The sequence below is a fragment of the Alosa alosa genome, chromosome 12, assembly GCF_017589495.1.
Source record: "Alosa alosa isolate M-15738 ecotype Scorff River chromosome 12, AALO_Geno_1.1, whole genome shotgun sequence".
In the NCBI taxonomy this organism is placed as follows: Eukaryota; Metazoa; Chordata; class Actinopteri; order Clupeiformes; family Clupeidae; genus Alosa; species Alosa alosa.
This window is the reverse complement of record NC_063200.1, coordinates 23568416-23588438: the sequence shown is the minus strand read 5'-3', so window position 1 is coordinate 23588438 and position 20023 is coordinate 23568416. Positions and strand designations below refer to the sequence as shown.

The window sequence follows — 20023 nt, the reverse complement described above, 5'->3', positions numbered from 1 at the left end:
ACCTCCCCATCCTTGACTGGCTCCCTCCGCTCACCACAAAATTTGCATGCAAATTAAGCCACTCTGACACTTAACAGGCTTCATTTTTTGATCGGGTGAGCCTCCTTCCTGCATGTGTGTGTATGTGTGCGTGTGTGTGTGTGTGTGTGTATGTGTGTGTTTTGAGTGGTAAAAAAAAGTCAGTAAGGGGCGAATGGGAAGGAAATACGCTCGATTTTGATTAAGGATGCTTCCTCGAGGGCACCAAGGGTGTGAGGGGCAGGGGGGAGTACAGGGGCAGATGGGATTCAAACATTCGCCGGTCTTCTGTGCACGGGCTGATTTAATGATCCAGAAATGCTCCTCAAGCGCCTGGCTTCCATGCGGGCACTTTGCTGCTGAAGGTTCGCTCGGCACAGATCAAACTCTTTTCTTCGCCGAGCACGGCCATTCAAGGGCTCTTAAAACGGCAGTCCTGCTGGCAGTGTGTCTTAAATAAAGCATGCAACAGCCTCTCTTCTCTCTCATGCTATCAGCGTCACTATGGCCACTCGCCATAACCTCAGAATAAGAAAATATAATGATGGAGCAACACACAGACAGCAGATGGCAGATGAAATATAAAAGACAGTCGTCATTAAAGGTGCAGTCCTTGATTATCATCCATAACACTCTTTGTTAAACACAGTGATAGTGTGACACTCTTCCAGCTGTCCTTTCCATGTGTGTGCTTACACATCAACAACATTTTGCCAGAATTGATGCATTGCACCAGCACTAACAATCTGCATTCACGTAAAACCCATTGGCTAAACACTGAAAATAACAACTGTCAAAAGTGAGAACAAATCATCTCCCACACATTAGCGCAAAAGCACATGCTGTCAGTGGACTAATTTCCATGTAAAGCAGTAACCAGGGCCAGGTCTCTGGGGACACCTACAGTCATTAGGGCGCTTTTCATAAATCCATGTAAAAAAAAAAACATGAAACACTGAGCGTTCAGGCTACTTGTATAACTTGTATAACATGTATAACGAACGAGAAAGAGAGAGAGAGAGAGAAGATTTGTCCATGCTTAATATACATCCCTCCAGCCCACACCGCTATGCTAATATTAGCCCGGCCTGCATGGCCAAATCATGATCACCGGGTCCCAAAGGTGCTGCTGGATGAACTGAAGACACACTTCTTTCAAGAGAGAAAGAGAGAGAAAAAGAACTAAGTTCCCCAGCAGCACCTACCATCTATCTGTGTAGCCTGCAGAGACTCACAGTGCTATTCAGATTTAAACGCTCAAGAAACAGAGAATTTTTCATGATGGTCTGGTAAACCCTACTGCAACATAGCAACAATTTATGAAAAAATCAATGTGCGACCCCTTATCTATTAATTTACAATATACCCATAAATATGGTGTCTGTTTCCAATCCAGTCAAATCATGAAAATAACTATAATCATGCAGCCGACACATGGGAAAGTGCCAACATCAAAGATAGATATCTGGAATGTAATAGGGTTCGTCACAGGCCTTCACCCATCCTCCCACATGGATGTGAGCTATAGCAGGATGAAAGAAGGAGAGGGGAAAAAAATCACACTCTCCTGCGACTGCTATGGGGCGACAGTGGAGATTAGCATCGGCGGAGAGAGGCTAGGTGTAGTGTAGCGTAGCCTAGCGCATGCTAATGCCTGGGTTGCTGTGCTCCTGGAGGGGTTTGTACGTCAGCACGCCGGCTAGCCCACAAACACAAAGGCTTCCTCAGTGCCCCTGCTGCCCTGAAAAAGAGCCAGCATTAACATGCTGCGTCTCCAGTCTCCGGCAAGCGGCATAAATCATATGCCTGTCTCCGCACCTTGCAAATGCATCCACTGCACCCATTCATTCACTCACTCACTCATTCATTCACTTAGGAAGGAGTGTGTGCTTGTGTGTATGCGAATGGGGAAGGTGGATATACAGTATACTGTAGATGTGTGTGTGTGTGTGTGTGTGTGTGTGTGTGTGTGTGTGTGTGTGTGTGTGTGTGTGTGTGTGTGTGTGTGTGTGAGGAAGTGAGTATGCATGTGTGTGTGAAAAAGGTGAAGGAAAGACAGAGTTTGTGTGAAGGAGTGTCTGCGTAAGAATCTATGTGTGCATGTGACAGAGACAGAGAGGGAGTTAGAGCATGATTTTGTGTGTGTGTGTGTGTGTGTGTATGTGTGTGTGTGTGTGTGTGTGTATGTGTTTCTGGTGGATGTTACAAGGGGGAAAAAATTCCATGGCCTCCCAAGACTTTTTATGGCTCCTGGCTTAGCTCTTTCCAGGCAGAGAGAGCAGAGCAACGTCGGCCACCAAATTAAAAAAAAAAAAAAAACATGCATGCTCTGAGGGCATTTTAAAACCCCACCACCCGGTTAATAATAGTTGTCTGTGAGGTATCCCAGTCAATAAAAAAAAAACTGCACGATATGCCGGTCATCTTCCGATGACAGTTGCAAAGCAGGCCTCTACTACTTCTGCTTCAACAGAGCGGTGGATGAGCACAATAACGCAGTATGTGGAAGTCGGGGCAAGGAGAAACAGCTGTGCTATGTAAATGTCTCCTAAGCATAACTGCCGATCAGTGTAAACTGCCTTGACTGTTCAGGGATACCATAAAAAATGTTTTATTTTAAATATGACATGTCAGCAAGGACAACATAACTCAAAACATTGTTCCAGACCATAAAAGTCCTTCTTTGTTCTTCAAAGCATTTAGACATAAAAATGATTTCAATAGAGATAAACATTGCTAGACATTGATGAATAGCGCTTTTTCACTCCTCCAAACACTCAAAGTGCTTTACAATATCATGCTTCACATTCGCCCATTCACACACACACACACACACACACACACACAAACACCGATGGGGGAGGTTGCCATGCAAGGCGCCCACCTGCACATCAGACATTAATACACTATGCACTGTAAAAAGAAAAATTAACTTAATGGCAACAAGAAAATTCAACTTAATGGCTCTCATGGACAAAGACATACGTCTTTGGCACATTGAGAGATCCACTCTATTTATCTAGACAGTTCAATCTGTAGACAAAAGTAGGCGTAGTGGTATAACCAGCAGGGCCGTGGGTTCAACTCCCAGTGTCAAGACTAGAGCTCTAGAGTGGTGCAGTTAGTTGTCTGGTATACAGTATGAGATGCATATAAATGTAGAAATATAATTTAGTGTTGGAAGTTTTCTACCATACAAATAGAGCTATCTGAGGTGAAATGGTTCTTCTCCACACAAAGGGTTGGATTCTGGTGTTGCCACAAAAATGACACACGCACACGCACACACACACACGCACACACGCACACACACACACACACACACACACACACACACTCACGCACACACAGCATCATGCCAGGTTGGGTGGGTTCCAAATTCTAAACCTCTCAAAATTAACGACTTGCCTGCAGCCGGGCAACACAACATGATGGGCACAAAATTTGCTTTTCCTCGCTTGGCACACTACGAAGCACACTAACACATAACACTCACTTTTCCACTCCCTAGTCAACACACTTCAAAGAGACCCTGGGAGAGAACTACAGAGACACAACTACAGAGAAAGAGAGACCAAGAGAGAGAGATAGAGGGAGAGAGAAGGGGGGAGAGAGAGAGAGAGAGAAAGAAGAGGGGAGAGAGAGAGGCCAACAGAGATCACCGTACAAAAGATCAACAGAGCGTCCAGAGACAAAGAGCCACACAGAGTGAGAGGAAGAGACAGAAAAAAAGAGTTGTTTGTTTTTGTATGTGTGCAAAAGAGAAGGAGAGTATTCAAATGGCTCTATGAGAGAGACAGAGAGGAAGAGAGAGTACATTTAAATGTGTACATGTGTGTGTCTCTGAGATAGATAGGGGGAACAAGAGAAAGAGAGAGAGAGAGAGAGAGACGAAGCGGAAGAGTAGATTACTATAGCGCTGAGCCGGTATGCTTAATTATGACCTTGGTGAGTGCGGTAGGTTCTCATGCCGTCACTCCTCCACTGTGTTGTGTGTGGCGAAAGGCCAACACCGCCAGCGCTCAGAAAAACAGAACCGATAAATAAAACATGCGGAGAGGGAGGGATGGGAGGATGAATAGGAGTGGGGAGGGGGGGGGCAGCTGAACATCATCCATATGAATGTACAGTACACAAACTCTACAGAGTCCTGACATTCCACCCCGGCTTAAGGGGCCAGGCAAACGCCGAGCATCACACATATGCATAATAAACCTTCCATAACCGACACTAATGTAAATCTATAAGGGAGGCGTTCAACTATCTACGCCTTTACAGGCGCCTATGGATCCATCTACATGACTGAATACAGTCACACATACATAAATAGTGTGGTACATGCAAAGCATATGCAGGTGAGGTATTATTGAAATGAATGGGTTATTTGCTTGCAGCTGCTGTGAAAGGCACACAGTAGCACTGGTGAATGTGTAATGTGGGGTTTGATCATTCATAGCAATTTAAAAGGATGTATTTTCAGCGGCTCCGTGGCAATTCAAAGATGATATCAGCACTGCTGCGGTGGTGGAGCTGTCTGATCTATCTTTGCATTGGTAATCTTAACAATAGGCTCGAGGGCCCGTCGGTGCTACAATGTGTCTCTCCGCTGTGATGTGCAGAACCTCGAGAACACGGAGCCTCTTTAGAAGTGTTTCCTGCCGTGATTGAAAAAAAATGGAGGCCGGCTGACAAGCCGAAAAACCGCCGGAAAACACCCTCGGGGTACCAAAACGTCACCCCATTATCCAGGCATGAAAATTTGGTGAAATTACTATTAGTTCCAGAAGCTTAATGGACGCTATTAATAAGCACGAAAAGTAAAGCACGTTTATTTTGTGTGTGCTTTTGTTGTTTGCCACTCCTGGGCAGCTGGTTGAAAACATTTGGCCGTTTCTCCTCCCTTGACCCCGGTAGGCTGGTCTTTGTTCCGGAGGGTTAAACGGGGCCATTTGGACTGGCCGTCCCTGCCAAGACAGAAAAACACCAGGCTGCTGCTTCTGCTGCGGCTGCTGCGGCTGCTGCTGCTGCTGTGTCTGCATACACACTGATGTGTGAAGGTGCAGACGCGATGCCACAAGAGTCTACCATCGCCAGCCTCCTAAAACACTTCTTGGCACAGTCATCATCACTTCTGTCTCTGTGTGTGTGTGTGTGTGTGTGTGTGTGTGTGTGTGTGTGTGTGTGTGTTTGTGTGTGTGTGTGCTTGTGTTCATGCGTATGTGTGCTTGTGTGTGTATGTATGTATGTGTGTGTGTGTGTGTGTGTGTATGTGTATGTATGTGTGTGTGTGTGTGTGCTTGTGTGCATGCGTATGTGTGCTTGTGTGTGTATGTATGTATGTGTGTGTGTGTGTGTGTGTGTGTGTGTGTGTGTGTGTGTGCCAGTGGACTGGCGTGACACAGTCCAGCAAACAGAAGCTCCGGTTCTTCCACTCAGGGGGAGAACTGACTCGGTTGGCTCACCAAGACACACACACAGACGAGCACTTTGGCCACACTACTGATAAATGCTTACACATTTTTTGGGGAGGGTTTTCAAAGGTCAAACAAGGGCCTTCTTTCCCACATCCAATGTTGTGTACAAAGAACAATGAAGACAAAACATGGCCTGTTCTTTGTGGGAATCCCCTGGTGTGTGCGTAGGGGTAATGGCCACCTGCCCTCCATGCGTTGGCCATCATCGCGCCCAGCTTCGTCCATCCTCGCAGACGGGTCAGCTTTGGTGAGGACACTGCAGCTCCTGGAGCCACAACCCCTTGTTTGTTGTGGGAATCCTGGCTAAATGCACACATCATTAACACCATCTGGAAGAGTGACTCACGGCAGTGAGGGGAGTGAGGGGGCGTGGAGTCGGACAAAGACAACCGGCACAAAATCTCTCCCAAGCGAGCGAGGACACAGAGAAAAGGCAGAGTGTGAGAGAGAGGGGATGAGTGTGAAAAGGTGTGTGCTTGCGTGAGGGTATTTGTGTGTGTCTGCGTGTTTTAGTGTCTGTGTGAGTGTGAGAAAGACATAGAGAGAGAAAGAGAGAGAGAGAGCATGTGTGTGTGTGTGTCTGTATGTGTGTGTGTGTATGTCTGTGTCTGTATATGTATACTTATTTGCGAGTTCAGTGATGAAAAGAGGAGGGGAACAGAAGTGGACAGCCCTGTCAGAGAGATAACGCAGAGCTGTGGCTTCGCACAATGCCGCCTGTGCTTAAGGCTAGAGACGTGTTCCACAGCAACATCAAACTCCAGCAGCCCACTACAGGCTGGGTGATTGCTCCCCTCAGGAAAGCCAAAACACGGCGGCGAGAGATTCCTTCTCTCCACAATCAGTCAACACACTACTGCAAGAGACTGCAGACCTGTCGGCAAACTGAAAGTGCTCTGACCGGTCATTAGAGTCTCCCTGTACCACATACTGAGGAGGTGCTACTGCTTATACAAATGGCCCTGTGACTACCTTCATCAGTAAATATCCAACTGTTATTCACAGGCTAATAATAGCAATTTCCTAAAAGACTGTGAGAATTTACTGAATACCAAACGGCATTCGGGAACACCAAACGGAATTCAGTGACACAAAAACAAATCACTGAGAAAGTGGTTGCCTCTGTGCGCTACACAGATGGATATGAGCAAGATAGTGGAGAGCGAGAGACACTCTTATTTGCCATGGAGCACTGGGGAGACGGCAAGGCCTTCTGTTAGTGTTGAGTTTGGACATGTCTGAGGAGGACTCCTCCGGCTCTTTTTCTCTCCCCTCAGATCTGTCCATGCTTCACGGCAGATGGGGAGATTAGCACATTCAACTGAGTTGCAGATGGCTGGTGGGAGGAGAGGGTGCTCTTCAGCTTTCCCTTTAGTTTCCCACTAAACTGGCCTCACTTACTGCCTCCTTAAGCATACTGCCATTGTAATATAAGATGCTATTTCAAATGTATAACCACATATAGAAAGATTAAACAACACTCTTCTGATAGAATTAGGCCAAATCTAGGGGGAAAGTCAAAGAGCAGATGTGAATCCAACCCACTACTACTAAATACAGTGATTCCCATACATTGACTTATTTGTGGCGGCCCACCACAATATCAGCACTGACCACCAATGATTTTCCATGCTGTACTATTTAAATTGGATGGAATTCATTCATTGTAGAGCTACTGTATGTGCACCTTTGCACAGCCCCTCCTTGTCTCTCTGTCTCTCAACAAACCTACCTGGTTTGTTGGTTTAATGTTTAAAGAAAACATTAACAATCCTGCAATTGTTGGCATAAAAGTCGACTGGCTAAATTGTGCTTAAATCTGCATCATAACCACGCTGTGCTAATTTGTTAAAAACTGTTGCATTCTGCAAACCTGCCACCACAAATAGAATTCTATGGGAAACACTGAAATATTCATTATAAAAATTGTCAGATGTGGGCCAATCAGCAGTTTAGACAAAAAAAATGTTTAGTCAGATTCTGGGCATCGTGTGACATAATCTATAGCATGATCAATATTGTGTAGCAATGTTAAATTATCCTGTAGCAACAAATTAACAATCACATCTATAATGTTCATTTGTGTATTCGATATCGGATAAAAGAGCCTGCTCAGATTCTGACAAACAAGACCACATCTTGTTGATCTCCGGGAAGCGCGCTCTTCAGTTAAGTAAAATGGATGTCCAATTGAACCCTCTCCAAAATGATTCACCATCAACTGAATGGCTCCCAAACGTGATTTATTATGGTGCCGTAAATGCTCCAGAAAGTCATCCAGCACGCGCATCTCAAATGTAAACGAGCAAAAGGAAATGGCAGTGCAACTTCCTGAAGCTAATCTGGAACCCACACACATTCCTTCGGTTGAGAAATATATTAAACTTCTAACAAAACTGACAAGTCAATTCCTAACCAAGAAATCAGGAGAAAATCCTATGAGAGCTGGGCTTTCAGTACATGCTGTGGGGTGAAGGGCTCTGTTGGCTTTCTAAAGCCTCGACTGTGTCACCTGTCTACTGAAAATGACATACTTGCTTCACATACAGTACAAGCCTTGAAATCAGACAGACACACACACACACACACACACACACACACACACACACACAGGAACACACATAGTGACAGAGAAAGACAGAGAGAGAGAGAGAGAGAGAGAGAGACAGTGAGAACAATGTTCTAGAACATGCTCCTCACGGGATACTGTCCACGAAAGGGCTCACTCAAAGACTAAGTGCTTGTGTCAGGTGTTCTCTAAACACAACAGAATGGCAGCTTTGGTGCACTTCTGAGGAAAATCAAACGTCTACTTTACGAACAGGACAAGAGCTGTGATTCCTGCCCCTGAGCGGAGACTGATAGACACATCAGGGATGAAGGGAAATACCAGTCCTTCTTACTAGACAGTCTTTCATACTAGCCTGTTAGTTTCACTTCAAAGCTCCCAGCAAAGTGTCATGGTGTCGTCTAAGGTTCCCATTAAGTGCTGTGTGTGTGTAGCATCCTTCTAAATGCTGACATAATGGTTAAAACAACCGTATAAACCTTTACAAACCCACCCTAGAATGTGATTACATAGACTATAAGCGAAGAGTCAGAGTTTGATGTGTAACCCTGTGCTGTTGAGTAGAGGACCATTTGAAGCCAAAGTTATAAAAAAAGAAAAGCTTCACTCGCACTTCACTCGAAATGTGTTCAACAGTTTATACTGACAAATTAAATTTGGTCTTAAATGGGGACTATAATGCATTGTCAGGACTTTAGATAAGAAAAATGTATCTACAGAGTTGGAATTGAACAAAGCCGCCATTTGTAAACACCAAAAATAGAATGCTTGAAGTCATCACTGCACTAGCGGGCACCAAAAAAGGGTAACTCTTATTCATCTGTTTTAAACAAGAAGCAGCGAGACATAAAATGAATTAAACATCACATATGTGCATAGATGGACTCATTATGGGAGCGAAAAGACCCCAATCATGTCAGCGCACTGGTGGAGGTGCTTTGTGCTAGGTACCTCTGAGAGAGAGAGAGAGAGAGAGAGGAGAGAGAGTGAGAGAGGAGAGAGAGAGAGAGAGAGAGAGAGAGAGAGAGGGAGAGAGAGAGAGAGAGAGAGGGGAGAGAGAGAGAGAGAGAGAGGGAGAGAGAGAGAGAGCTTGCCCTGGTCTCTGCCTTGGGGAGGCCAGCAACGTTTCTCTTTAATCAATATGCAGATGAAGTTTTCCAGACCATGAAAGTAATTTTTTTTTATTATCATGTGAGGATTAAGCAAAATCAAATCCTGTATATGAAGAAACTGCCTGTGTGTGCATTTTTTTCCCTTTTGTGCTCCGAAAATTTTTTTTATTAAAAAACATTCCAGGCACAGTTACTTAATATTCCTCACAAATCCTGAAGTTATGATTATATTCAGCACTAATGCTTCTAGTGGTTAAAAAGGGATCCATTCAGAATGGTAGTGAGCTGCTGCAAGGAACTCAAGAGGGATGGCTAACCTTGTGGCTACCATGTGACTTGTGTGCCTCTCCTTGAAATCTGCCTGGCTTACCAAACGAGCGCCCAGACTTAACGGCCATTATCCGGCACCATTAGCAAAATATTTGCACAAATTAGGGAACAAAATTGAAGGCTTGTTCGCAATGGGGACTTTTCAAAGGTGCAATCAACTGCTGGGAACCGTGTCGGCCACTTAGTGATACTTAAGAGTTGGAGCAACCTTTTGCAATGACAATCAATGGCAAGTGAATAAGACCCAAAAAAAACATACTAGTGCACTTAGCACAAAGGCTATAATAGGCCGCTTGCTATTGGAGTCTTGCGTGCTTCCCTCAAACAAGGACAAGGGGAGACTCAGTCATGAGAAGTTTTAGGCTGCCATCATCTGAATGCATCTGGAGTGCGCCCTGGATGGAAGTGTCCAAGCATGTTCAGTCAGAGAGGAGAGTTGGGTTTTCCTTTAGAAAATAAGGACGGCTGGACGAAAGGTTGAAGAGTGTGTTTGTGTGTGTGTGTGTGTGTGTGTGTGTGTGTGTGTGTGTGTGTGTGTGTGTGTGTGCATGTATGTGTGTGTGCGTGTGTGTTAGTGTGTGTGTGTTTGTGTGTGTGTGTGTTTGTGTGTGTGTGTGTGTGAGAGAGAGAGTTTTTTCTTGCCTTTGTAGTCTCAGCTAAGACTCTTTGCCTCGTAAATAATTTAGCCAGTGGAAAGACGTTAAGAGAGACACCAACACCTCCAGGAGCTCCAGACAGCCTGACTGGCTGGTAAGTAGCTCTCCAAGACCGTCTACAGCCGAAAAACCTCGAGGTTTCTTGCTGAGCAAACGGTATAAAAGAATACTTTCTTATAACCTGACATGGTGAGGCAGAGCTCCTGGGAAAGTCCTTAACCTGACACAACAGCACGGAACATCTGGCCATGTTTAAACAGTGAACCCTTCCAGCTCCAAACTCCACATCACAGGCCTAGTAATATGCATGACTCAAATATCTTTCTCTGTTTAGTTTTTAACTTCAGTACTTTAAAGCTTAGTTCTGTAGATGAAGATTGTGTAACGTCACAGGCAGTGTCTGACATGTTTTGATGGACTTAGCATGAATAGGGCACAAAAAAAGGCTGGGCGTAAAGCTTGTCATGATTTGTCCCTCTGATGACAGATTTTAAGATCTGTCACTACACAATAGACAGCCTGTCATACCAATATAATTCACATGTCTAAATATTCTGAGCTATAAAAAAGGAATCAAGGTGGGCAATAAAAATCATCTGGAAAATCTTATCATGCTAGATCAGACTGCATCATCTGCTGAATGAATAAAACGTGTTATGAATGCAATACAATAGATTATGACACCACAACATTTCCCCTACATCTATTAACAATACTGACATTTTTTTACAAACAGTGTAGCTTCAGGAAGTGGTTCATTATTCTGAATAGAGAAACAGGAAGCCACTGTAAACAATAGCTATTAGACAGGAGTCTTGCCAGAACAGGTGTATCTCCAATCCAGTCACCACACAGAAGCTGAAAGGGTCCTACCAATCATATTTGGAGAAGACATCGAGCTCTGCATCGATGCACTTTATGCACTGTGCATCAAATAATCTGATCTTTCATAAGACTGATTAACCAACGGAAATGCCATTAAAGTACATCATTTAGAGGACAGGTCAGACTCGATTTAACGGTGCCTTAGGAGGGGTGCAGGTTGAGCTGCGGTTCAACTATAATCAAGCCAGCGTGATTAGATTACCGGGACCTTGCAGGAATAATGCACGACAATAATGACTGCCAGGAGTCATTGAATAATCTACAGGCACGCAATTCTTAATAGTAATTTCAAGGTCTAATCCAATTTCAGGTGCCTAAATATTCATGCTTATGAACTTGGGGAGGGGACTGGATGACTGTGTGACTGAATAGTGTAGGTCTATTATGCATGAGTAATGAAGGTGCTGTCATACTGAATGCTGCTGAATGGTGAAGGTCACAGCAGTTTGTGGATGTTGTTTTGAACTCAGAGTCTCTACTTTGCATAGCTATGTAAGGGGATTCTGGTGTCCATTGTGTTCACTTCACAGCACCTGAACACCGACGGTTCTGAAGCTTAATTCATAATATGGCATTGTTTGTAAATGTAATCCTATGTTCTTAAAATGCAATTATGCTCTGAAGGGGGAAAAACAAATTAACGGCTGTTTGTTAAGGATCAAAATGGACTGCTAGAGTGAACAGTCTCTTGAGCTAGAGTGGTGAAAGTGTGCTCTGAACGCAATGAATGTGTGACACTCCAGGAAAATAATAAAAAGCAGTTTCAACAGCATTCTGACAGTTTTAAAATGGCAGATTATTCTCAGACTGAGAATTTAATAAAAATCTATAGTGCTCAAAATGGTAGGTGTATACAATGGGTCCGAAAAAATGCTCACTGTCTAAAAACAAATTTACTGCAAATAAATACCCCAAATGCACATTGCAATTACGCAGTGGGTGATTCAGGTTTGATTGCGCTCCTCCTAATCTGATGAAAACACTAAGAAATGTCATAGTTTTGCGGTGATGGAAACATCTCTCTCCCATATCCATTTGTCTGAGGGCAAATTACCCTGCCTGTAAGGCACAGAGGAAGCCATCCCTCAGAGAGAGAAAAATGAGAGAGGATGGATATGTCATTAGCACGAGCCCATATTCCTGGGAAAAGAATCAGTGTGCAGATGGATCATGGCAGGGAATGGTAGGACAGGAGGAGGAGCAGCTGTCAAAGGTCACACACACACACACCCATGTGCACATGCACATGGACACACAAACACACACACACTGTTCATACAAACATACACAAACACCTGGATATGTCCTCAAGTGTATGCATACAGGGCCTGGCAAATCCTACTGACCTTATTTCCATTGTCACAGTCACACCTGCACACAAACTCTCTCTCTCTCTCTCTCTCTCTCTCTCTCTCTCTCACACACACACACACACACAGAAAAACCTTACCGCACAGAAATACAGGTCACAGGTATAAGTGTGTCAGTATTTTCCTAACAAGAAAAAAGTATGTCACCAGGTAGGGCTCAATGAGTGAGCATATGTATCTCTCTAGGGACAATGTTGGGAGTGAGATGCTTTCCTCTTAACCGGTATCTGATGAATGAATCTGGATATAGAGAGAACAAGAGATACTAGGAGCATCTAATGAAAGGGAGGCTCTTTGCCAGAACAGAGTAAAAGATTATTGAAAAGGTAAAGGGAGCAATTAAATGGACATTTTCTCCTCTAAGAGTTCTATGCACTGAATTGGCCATGATGTAATAAAGCCAGTATAGTAGAGCGGGGAGGCCCAATTCTGTGTCCTTCAACACCAGAGCAAATCGGACAACATGGATGCTTAGCAAAAGAAGCTTCTGACTCCCACTTTTACATTTATTTATGACCATTTGGCAGACTCTATACAGTATATCTCTATATAAACCGACTCCCAACATCAAGACCACTGACTTACGTAAAACCTAAAAGAGGTCAGAACGTCTCTGAAAGTTTATGAACCAGACCAGCACTTTAACAGTTACCATCAAAAGAGAGTGCCTAGAATGTCATAAAATGAATGTGATGGTGGATGTGATGTTCACAGAAACATCATATATCATGGATTTCACTGTGAATAAATGCACTCTTTAAATAGGCCCAAACAGCTCAGAAGCCACACAAAAATCATCTTATGCATTGCTTAGCTCCTTGAGACAATACTAATATTACAATATTCCAATACTACACTGTCATGCAGCATTATTTTCAACCTTTTCAACCTTTCAACCTTTTCTAACCAGTTGGCACAGATTGGTCAATAGAATTTATATAGATTGTGTGGAAAGTAAAATAAAAGTGTATTGATTTAACCAACCACTAAAGATTTTAACTGGACTCGGGGTCCAAGGTCAAGTCTCCTCTTTCTCTCTGAAACTCACCTCGTAGGACCAGACGCACTGGGTGCCTCCGAAGCGGCGCACGCAGCGGCCCACCTCCACGTCCTCGTGGGTGGTGTACATCTCCCGCAGGCAGGTGCGGATGTGCGGCACCATCCGCCGCAGCACCTCCCGGCTGAAGATCATGCCGGGGCCGCCCATGCAGAAGTTCTCGCCGGGCTCCAGCGCCAGCTTACCCAGCTCCTCCATGGTGCCCAGGCCCGTCTGGCCCAGGTACAGGGGCTTGCTGCTGTTCAGCGACCTCAGGAAGGACTCCAGCTTCTCTCCTGCAACAGAAGAAAATGGGCCACTACAGTGAATGTCTCATTCATTGAGCCAGAGAGGCAAAGGTAATGGATAACCTACTTATTTACCCCTGCTTTAACATGACATGGTAATGTTCTTATGGTAATTACTTTACTAAACCTATAGAAATATAAACACAAACAAGCAGATAAACACAGACAAATCAACATACAAACAAGTACGGTACTTAACAAAAGCTTCTTTCCTGCAACAGAAGAGGGCGGTCACATGACCTTGTGTGAGATCACTGGTCACGGTTATCAACACAACTCATACACTGTGACACAAGTTTGGGTTCTATTTGGGATCACAGGTGTTTCCAAATGACAAAAACAAAGTCATGGTCCAAAGGAAAAAGTCTATTTTGTTGACTTGTTGCTGTTCAGCGATATACAAAATAAGTGTGGCTTTTCCTTTGGAGAAAGATAAATGACAACAGATTTTGCATGGTGTCAAGGATCACATTTAAAATATATTTCATCAGTTTCATGCCTACTCTAGATCTTTGACAGATATTTCAGAAGATAAACATGGCTGCATTTTGTGCGCCTTAGAACAGAACACTGAATATGCTCCAGTATGGTATCTAAGGATCAAAGACTACCTTCTAGACTGCTTCCTCTTTTCCAAACTGTGCTGAAGAGACTGCACTATGTGACTATGTATTATATTAGGGTGTCTAAATAATCAACCCTAATTAGTTCTGGACTAGATATACTAAATTTACATGAGGCTGATGAGGGCAACGGAGATCTCTGGCTTGAGAAGAGAAGGGGTTGTGGCAAGGGGAGACTCAACAACAAACTGTAACAAACGGTAACAGCCTTGCTTACCAAGTTTAACCAGACTGTTTTTCCCATCAGTGCGCCGTAACTTCAGTTTACACTGAATAATGCTGAAAAATTTGCATACCCCCAGTGAAATTCTCTCGAAGGCTGCTCTGTTGCTGATTTGGTTTCTAATGGTAAATAGGCCTGGTTGCTGATTGGCTGCTGTGTTGTGGGAAATCCCCTACCTACAGCACTAGGAATTAAACATCTCTCACATGTATATTTGAAATATCTTTTTTAAAAAGCTTTTTTTCCCTTTTAGATTGACTGTTTTAAATATCTTTCATTTGGTTTAAACGTGAGCATTATAGCGGTGTGAATGTCTGTGATCCGTGCTGATCTGCTTGAATGCTTTTATAATCTTTCATACAGTGACCTCATAATACCGTCTGATAGACTGTATTTTCCTAGCTTATGCAGAATCAAGAACATGGTTTATCACGCTCAACTACTTAAATATGTAATGCTTTTTCAGTGCAGATGATAACTATGCCATACCCTAGATTAGATAATATTCGTGTACAAATATTGAGAATCAATGAGAAAACACGTTCATCCAGCCATTCACTTTTCCAGTCCAGTGAGAGTGTACACTATTCAGTTAAAATACCTCAACATTGCACAGTGGAATTTGAGGACAGCAGCTTTCATAGCAATGCTGGGGCTGAAATATTGAATTAACCTCATAATGAATGCTCACTGGCCGCCTGAAATAAAACTGATTCAGTGCCAAGTCAATAGCAGGAATAGCTGACAGATAGAGGACATGTTTGAAAAACCTCCTAGAATAAGGACAGTGAGATAGCAATCAAAATGCTGCATGAGAGGAAAAACACAGAGACAAATACCTTGGCTTTTCAGTCTGCTTTAGGTTATATTCAAATAATGGCCATCCACTCTCTATAATGTTCCATTTGGTGTATGGCAAGAATATCGAATTTCAGAATAATCTGCATTGCATTTTATCAGAGGTTGCATTTGTCTAGAATATTTATGGGCAAGGCATCTGTGAAATTTGAACTTGGTGTAGGCCTACTTAGAATGTATATGAGATGCAGGTTGATCTGCATAGTGGCTGCTTTGGCACATGGGTGATTTAAAAGGGATGACACTGCACCAACCAATCAAACTGGCTATCTGCATTGGTAATTTCTCTGTAGCTGCAGGGACAGCCAGCTTTACCAAGTAACAAAAATCAAAGGCATGGGTAATGTAATGATCGTTTTGTAAACTGGATTGGCCAAAGACAGCTGACCAGAGGAATCCATTCATTGACTTCAAAACTTTAACACTGAGTAGGTACTGAAGAGTGTTTCTGCTCTGTGAAAATGGCTAATGGAGCCCGGGCCTGTTTATTGACTTTGGAGATGACAACAAACAGCACGTGTTTAGAATGTATTCGTTGTCTGGTGGGCCTGTGATCTCTAGCTTTTGGTAGGCTATTCCATTGCCGCTCTAATATCTGGAGACCTCGCAATTTATGAACATCACTTGACTATACTGCAGCCAAGTCTCCCAACAAATGACCTGTCTGGCCCCAGGACCCAAATTACAGAAAGAATACCCCATTCATCAACAAGTATTCACCTCGGATGTAGACATCGTCATCTGCTCTCATGAACCACTCGTATTTATCCAAGTAATGGTCGTGCATGTATTTAAGCATCATAAAAGATTTCTTTTGAGGAGGGTATGAGTCGTCCACTCCGGCCAACGACACCACTGGGAGGGGACTTGGCAGCGGCACCACGTCCGAGCCTTCACTGGAGAAAAACTCCACCTTCCCCGGGATGGAACGAGTCCACGTCCTATGCGCGGCAACGGCTCGTGAATCAAGGTACTTTTTGGCAGTCATGACACCCACGTAGAGGAAATGCTTAGGTTTGGCTATAGGTCCGCCGCCATCCCCGCTTCCATTGCCTGTCCGGTAGACACTTTCCTCCTCCTCCTCACTTCCTTCTTGGCTAGATAAAGGACTCTCCGGATCTTTGCGCCACGCATTGCTCGTTGCGGTGCTGCCGTGCACTTCTGGAACTTTGGCGATATTCACAGAATTGCTATAGTACGAACACATGGAGGACCGCCGCTTCTTGCCACTGATTTCCATCACCCTGGGGACAATCAGCCAAGAAGCAGCTGTAAATCCAAGAACTATCCCAACAATTACGCTCATCCAAGGTCTCCTGGACCTGACAGCCATGGTAGAAACAGTACAGTAGATTGCCGACAGTTTGAGAAAAGGTTGAACGATGCAGAGTTCCTCAGATACGTAAGGATATGCAGCTGTAATCCGTCGAAAGAGTGTCATACATGATTATCACATCAACAAAGTGCACTGCCAAATCAAGGAGTGATACCTGAGGGTACAGCAGTTCTTCTTTCTAAATGTATGTACAACATTCCTGAAAGGCAATACTTAAATGCAGGGTCAAGAGACGGATGAACGCATTGGCGCTATTTTAAAAATATATTTCAACTTTTCTGGAGCGTTAGTTTCTTTTTTGGCAAGAACCCTTTTTAGTTGCAGTGTCCAGCGCGACGGAAGAAGTTACTGCACTGTTCGTCTGGAAGGTAACACTGTAGCCAGTAGTCCTCGTTACATTCCGGGACAAACATAGTTCCTTTGAAAATTAGGCAATAAAAGGTTCGTGTATCCTATCCGAAGACATAGCGACCCTTCTGAGTCTTCTCCGCTTCCCAGCTCGCAGTGTTATAATGACATTAGAACAGTTTGTAGACTTCATACCATTCAGTAGGTAGAGCTAGCTTGCCATCAAGCTATAACATCCTCCACAGACTCGCCATTTTGTTTACAAATTGACGCCTGACTAAATAACTTTTCATCTTCCTAATCTCTCCGCTTCACTTTTTCTCCGCTGTGGCGAAAGCCTGGCAGTGGTGTCACTACACATATTCACGGTGTCAGAAGTAACGGGAAAAAGCAAAGGCTTCTCCTGCCTAGCAGGCTGAGGGCGGAGCGATGCATGCTGACTGTTCCCCTTCCCATGCAGGCTGACGTCTTGAGGGAGAGCTATGAGAGCGCGGTGAGAGCCCAGGCTACATCACCACGGCTGCCTCGGTGAATAAGAAGTAGGAGCCTCACTGAAGGTCCACCAGCAGCACACGTGAACCTACAATAGGGCCAGTCAATGTGTGCATACCAGAGTGTGCCCAGTGCCCACACATAGGCTCCATACACTGACTTTACTTTTACTTAGAGGTATTTTAAGCTGCCTGAGATATTTACATACATACAATTTGGTAACACCAGCCCGAGCAAATGCCATAAATGTAGAGCTTGTAGGCTAATGATCTCTGCAGTTGCAAAGATTTTTTAGCATATCAGTACTGTATGGTCATTTTTAAATCCAACTAATGGAAAACCTACTTATTTACCCCTGCTCTAAAATTACATGGCAATGTTCTCATGACAATAAGGTTACTAAAACAAATCAACATACAAACGAGTACTCAACAAAAGTTTTTTTTTTTGCAATGGGTTCCAAGTTGAGGTTTTTGAATGTGTGTATTGTGCTGCATTTCCCCCTAGTGGTGCAGACACTGTAGAGCACATTTATACAGGCACATTTACATAAAAATGTCATTATTCTTCTCTCAAAAACATGTTTGGCTGCCAGGTTACCTGCAAGGTAAAATAATTCTCTTGCCTCATAAGCTTGGGGTTGGGTGATTGCCTGAAAATGAACATTTCCAGTGACATCTAGGGGAAATATATTAAAGGGCATCACTCATATGTCAGCTTGAGGTAGAGGTCACACCATCCAATAACAGACCTTGTCCACCCCCTTCACTAAGCTGGCTGAGTGATGGCACTCAATCTAAGCCTGTCATGATTTAAGATCTTCCATATTCAGGACATCAGGGGACTCTTCACAGTTATTGTGGTGCCCAGCGTCAATTCTCAAAACTTGAGATAAAGTGTCACTACATCTGCAACAATAATGTATGATCATTTCTCCTTGAGATCTGTAATAATTACATAATCATAATTTATTTTTGATAATGAATTCCGCATGGGAGATAACAAATGCATCAGGGAGCAGTGTGATTATTGCTTACAGGATTAACTGACGTGTCTTCTTTCATATTGCACATTATCGTCTGCTCGTTTGCTCATGCTGGACATGTTGATTCCATCAATACCCATACTCTGATAAAGCATTCAAATTAAACCAGGAAATTAGTTGTTTGTCTGCTATTGAAAGAACCACAATGAATTCATGTTGTTGGTGGAGGAGAAATCTCCTTTGACAAAGCTAAGACCTTGATTGCTTCTCTTGATTCGATTGAAGTTGGCAAGGTTGCGTAATCAATCATAGCTTTGTGTGAGACACTGACAGCGAGATGATAATGACCTTGTACAGTGACAGGATATTCAGTGGTGAATGCTTTGAAAATGTGCCCTCTTTTTTAAACAGACACAAAGCTGGGTATAAAGCTTATCAACCCCCAAAGTGTCATCCATTGTTTCTCTCACAAAAAAATATAGCATTGCATAATAAGCTACATTCTTTGTGCAATTTAGAGCAATGTATTATCATAACTTGAAGCGCATGGCATTGCAACTTATCAAAGCCTTTTAAACTTTTCGGCATCTTCTTTAAGCTTCAGTGGATGTCATTCAAATAACCAAGGAAATGCTTTTGCATTTTTTGCAGTTTCCTGACTGCCTGGGGGTCGTCTTGATTCCACAGATGAGGAATGAAGTACTGTGCAACACAGATTAAATTAAATATATTTATTCAATAAGATATTAGTACATCAGACGTTCCTGGAGCAACTCGGGGATATGTGCCTTGTTCAAGTGCACAAAGGTGGAAGCAGGGAATTTTCTGGCAACTGCATGCTAGCCCAGCTCTTTAACCACTACGCCAGTGTTTTTCAACCACTGTGCCGGGGCACACTAGTGTGCCGTGAGAGATCATCAGGTGTGCCGCAGAAAATTACCCAAATGTCACTCACTGGTCCAGAAAAGCAACTGTTGCATCAAAGAATTTATAACCACATGCTCTCATTGATTGTATGATTGCACTATTTGTGGTATGCAGGCATTGTACAACGGGGCCCCCATATCCAGTATTCACAGAATCATCACATATCCAGTTCATAACAACAATTAAATTAGATATAGTCACCTACAAATGAAACAGAGGGCACAAATTTTAGGCTATGGTATGTTTATTTTTTCTTCACACAGGATGTGAGTGACAGGACATTTTAAGTGTCAAAAGTGTGCCGTGGCACAAAAACACTGCACTAGGCTACCACCGCCCCTGTAAAGACTGGCTCAGCATTTTAGATCTACAGTAAGTGAAACTAAATGTCCTCTATAACCTGTGGCCTGGAGGAAGGTTTAGTGTGGCAAACCTGCCATCGCATAGAAAGAACCTGCTTAGTTTCTGCTCTG

At 43.5% G+C, this 20023-nt stretch overlaps 1 protein-coding gene across 1 annotated transcript in view; it reads right to left on the bottom strand.

Annotated features, from left to right (window-relative positions):
• LOC125305250 (chondroitin sulfate synthase 3-like) overlaps nucleotides 1-17614 on the bottom strand; it is a 100114-nt gene extending 82500 nt beyond the window's left edge. Inside the window, exons 1-2 of the mRNA XM_048259929.1 lie at nucleotides 16183-17614; nucleotides 13463-13746 (exon numbers count right to left, since the gene is read on the bottom strand). Coding sequence (XP_048115886.1) covers nucleotides 13463-13746; nucleotides 16183-16903 — 1005 coding nt within the window. The 5' untranslated portion in view covers nucleotides 16904-17614. The remainder of the gene's footprint in view (nucleotides 1-13462; nucleotides 13747-16182) is intronic.
• Between the last annotated feature and the right edge of the window lie 2409 nt (nucleotides 17615-20023).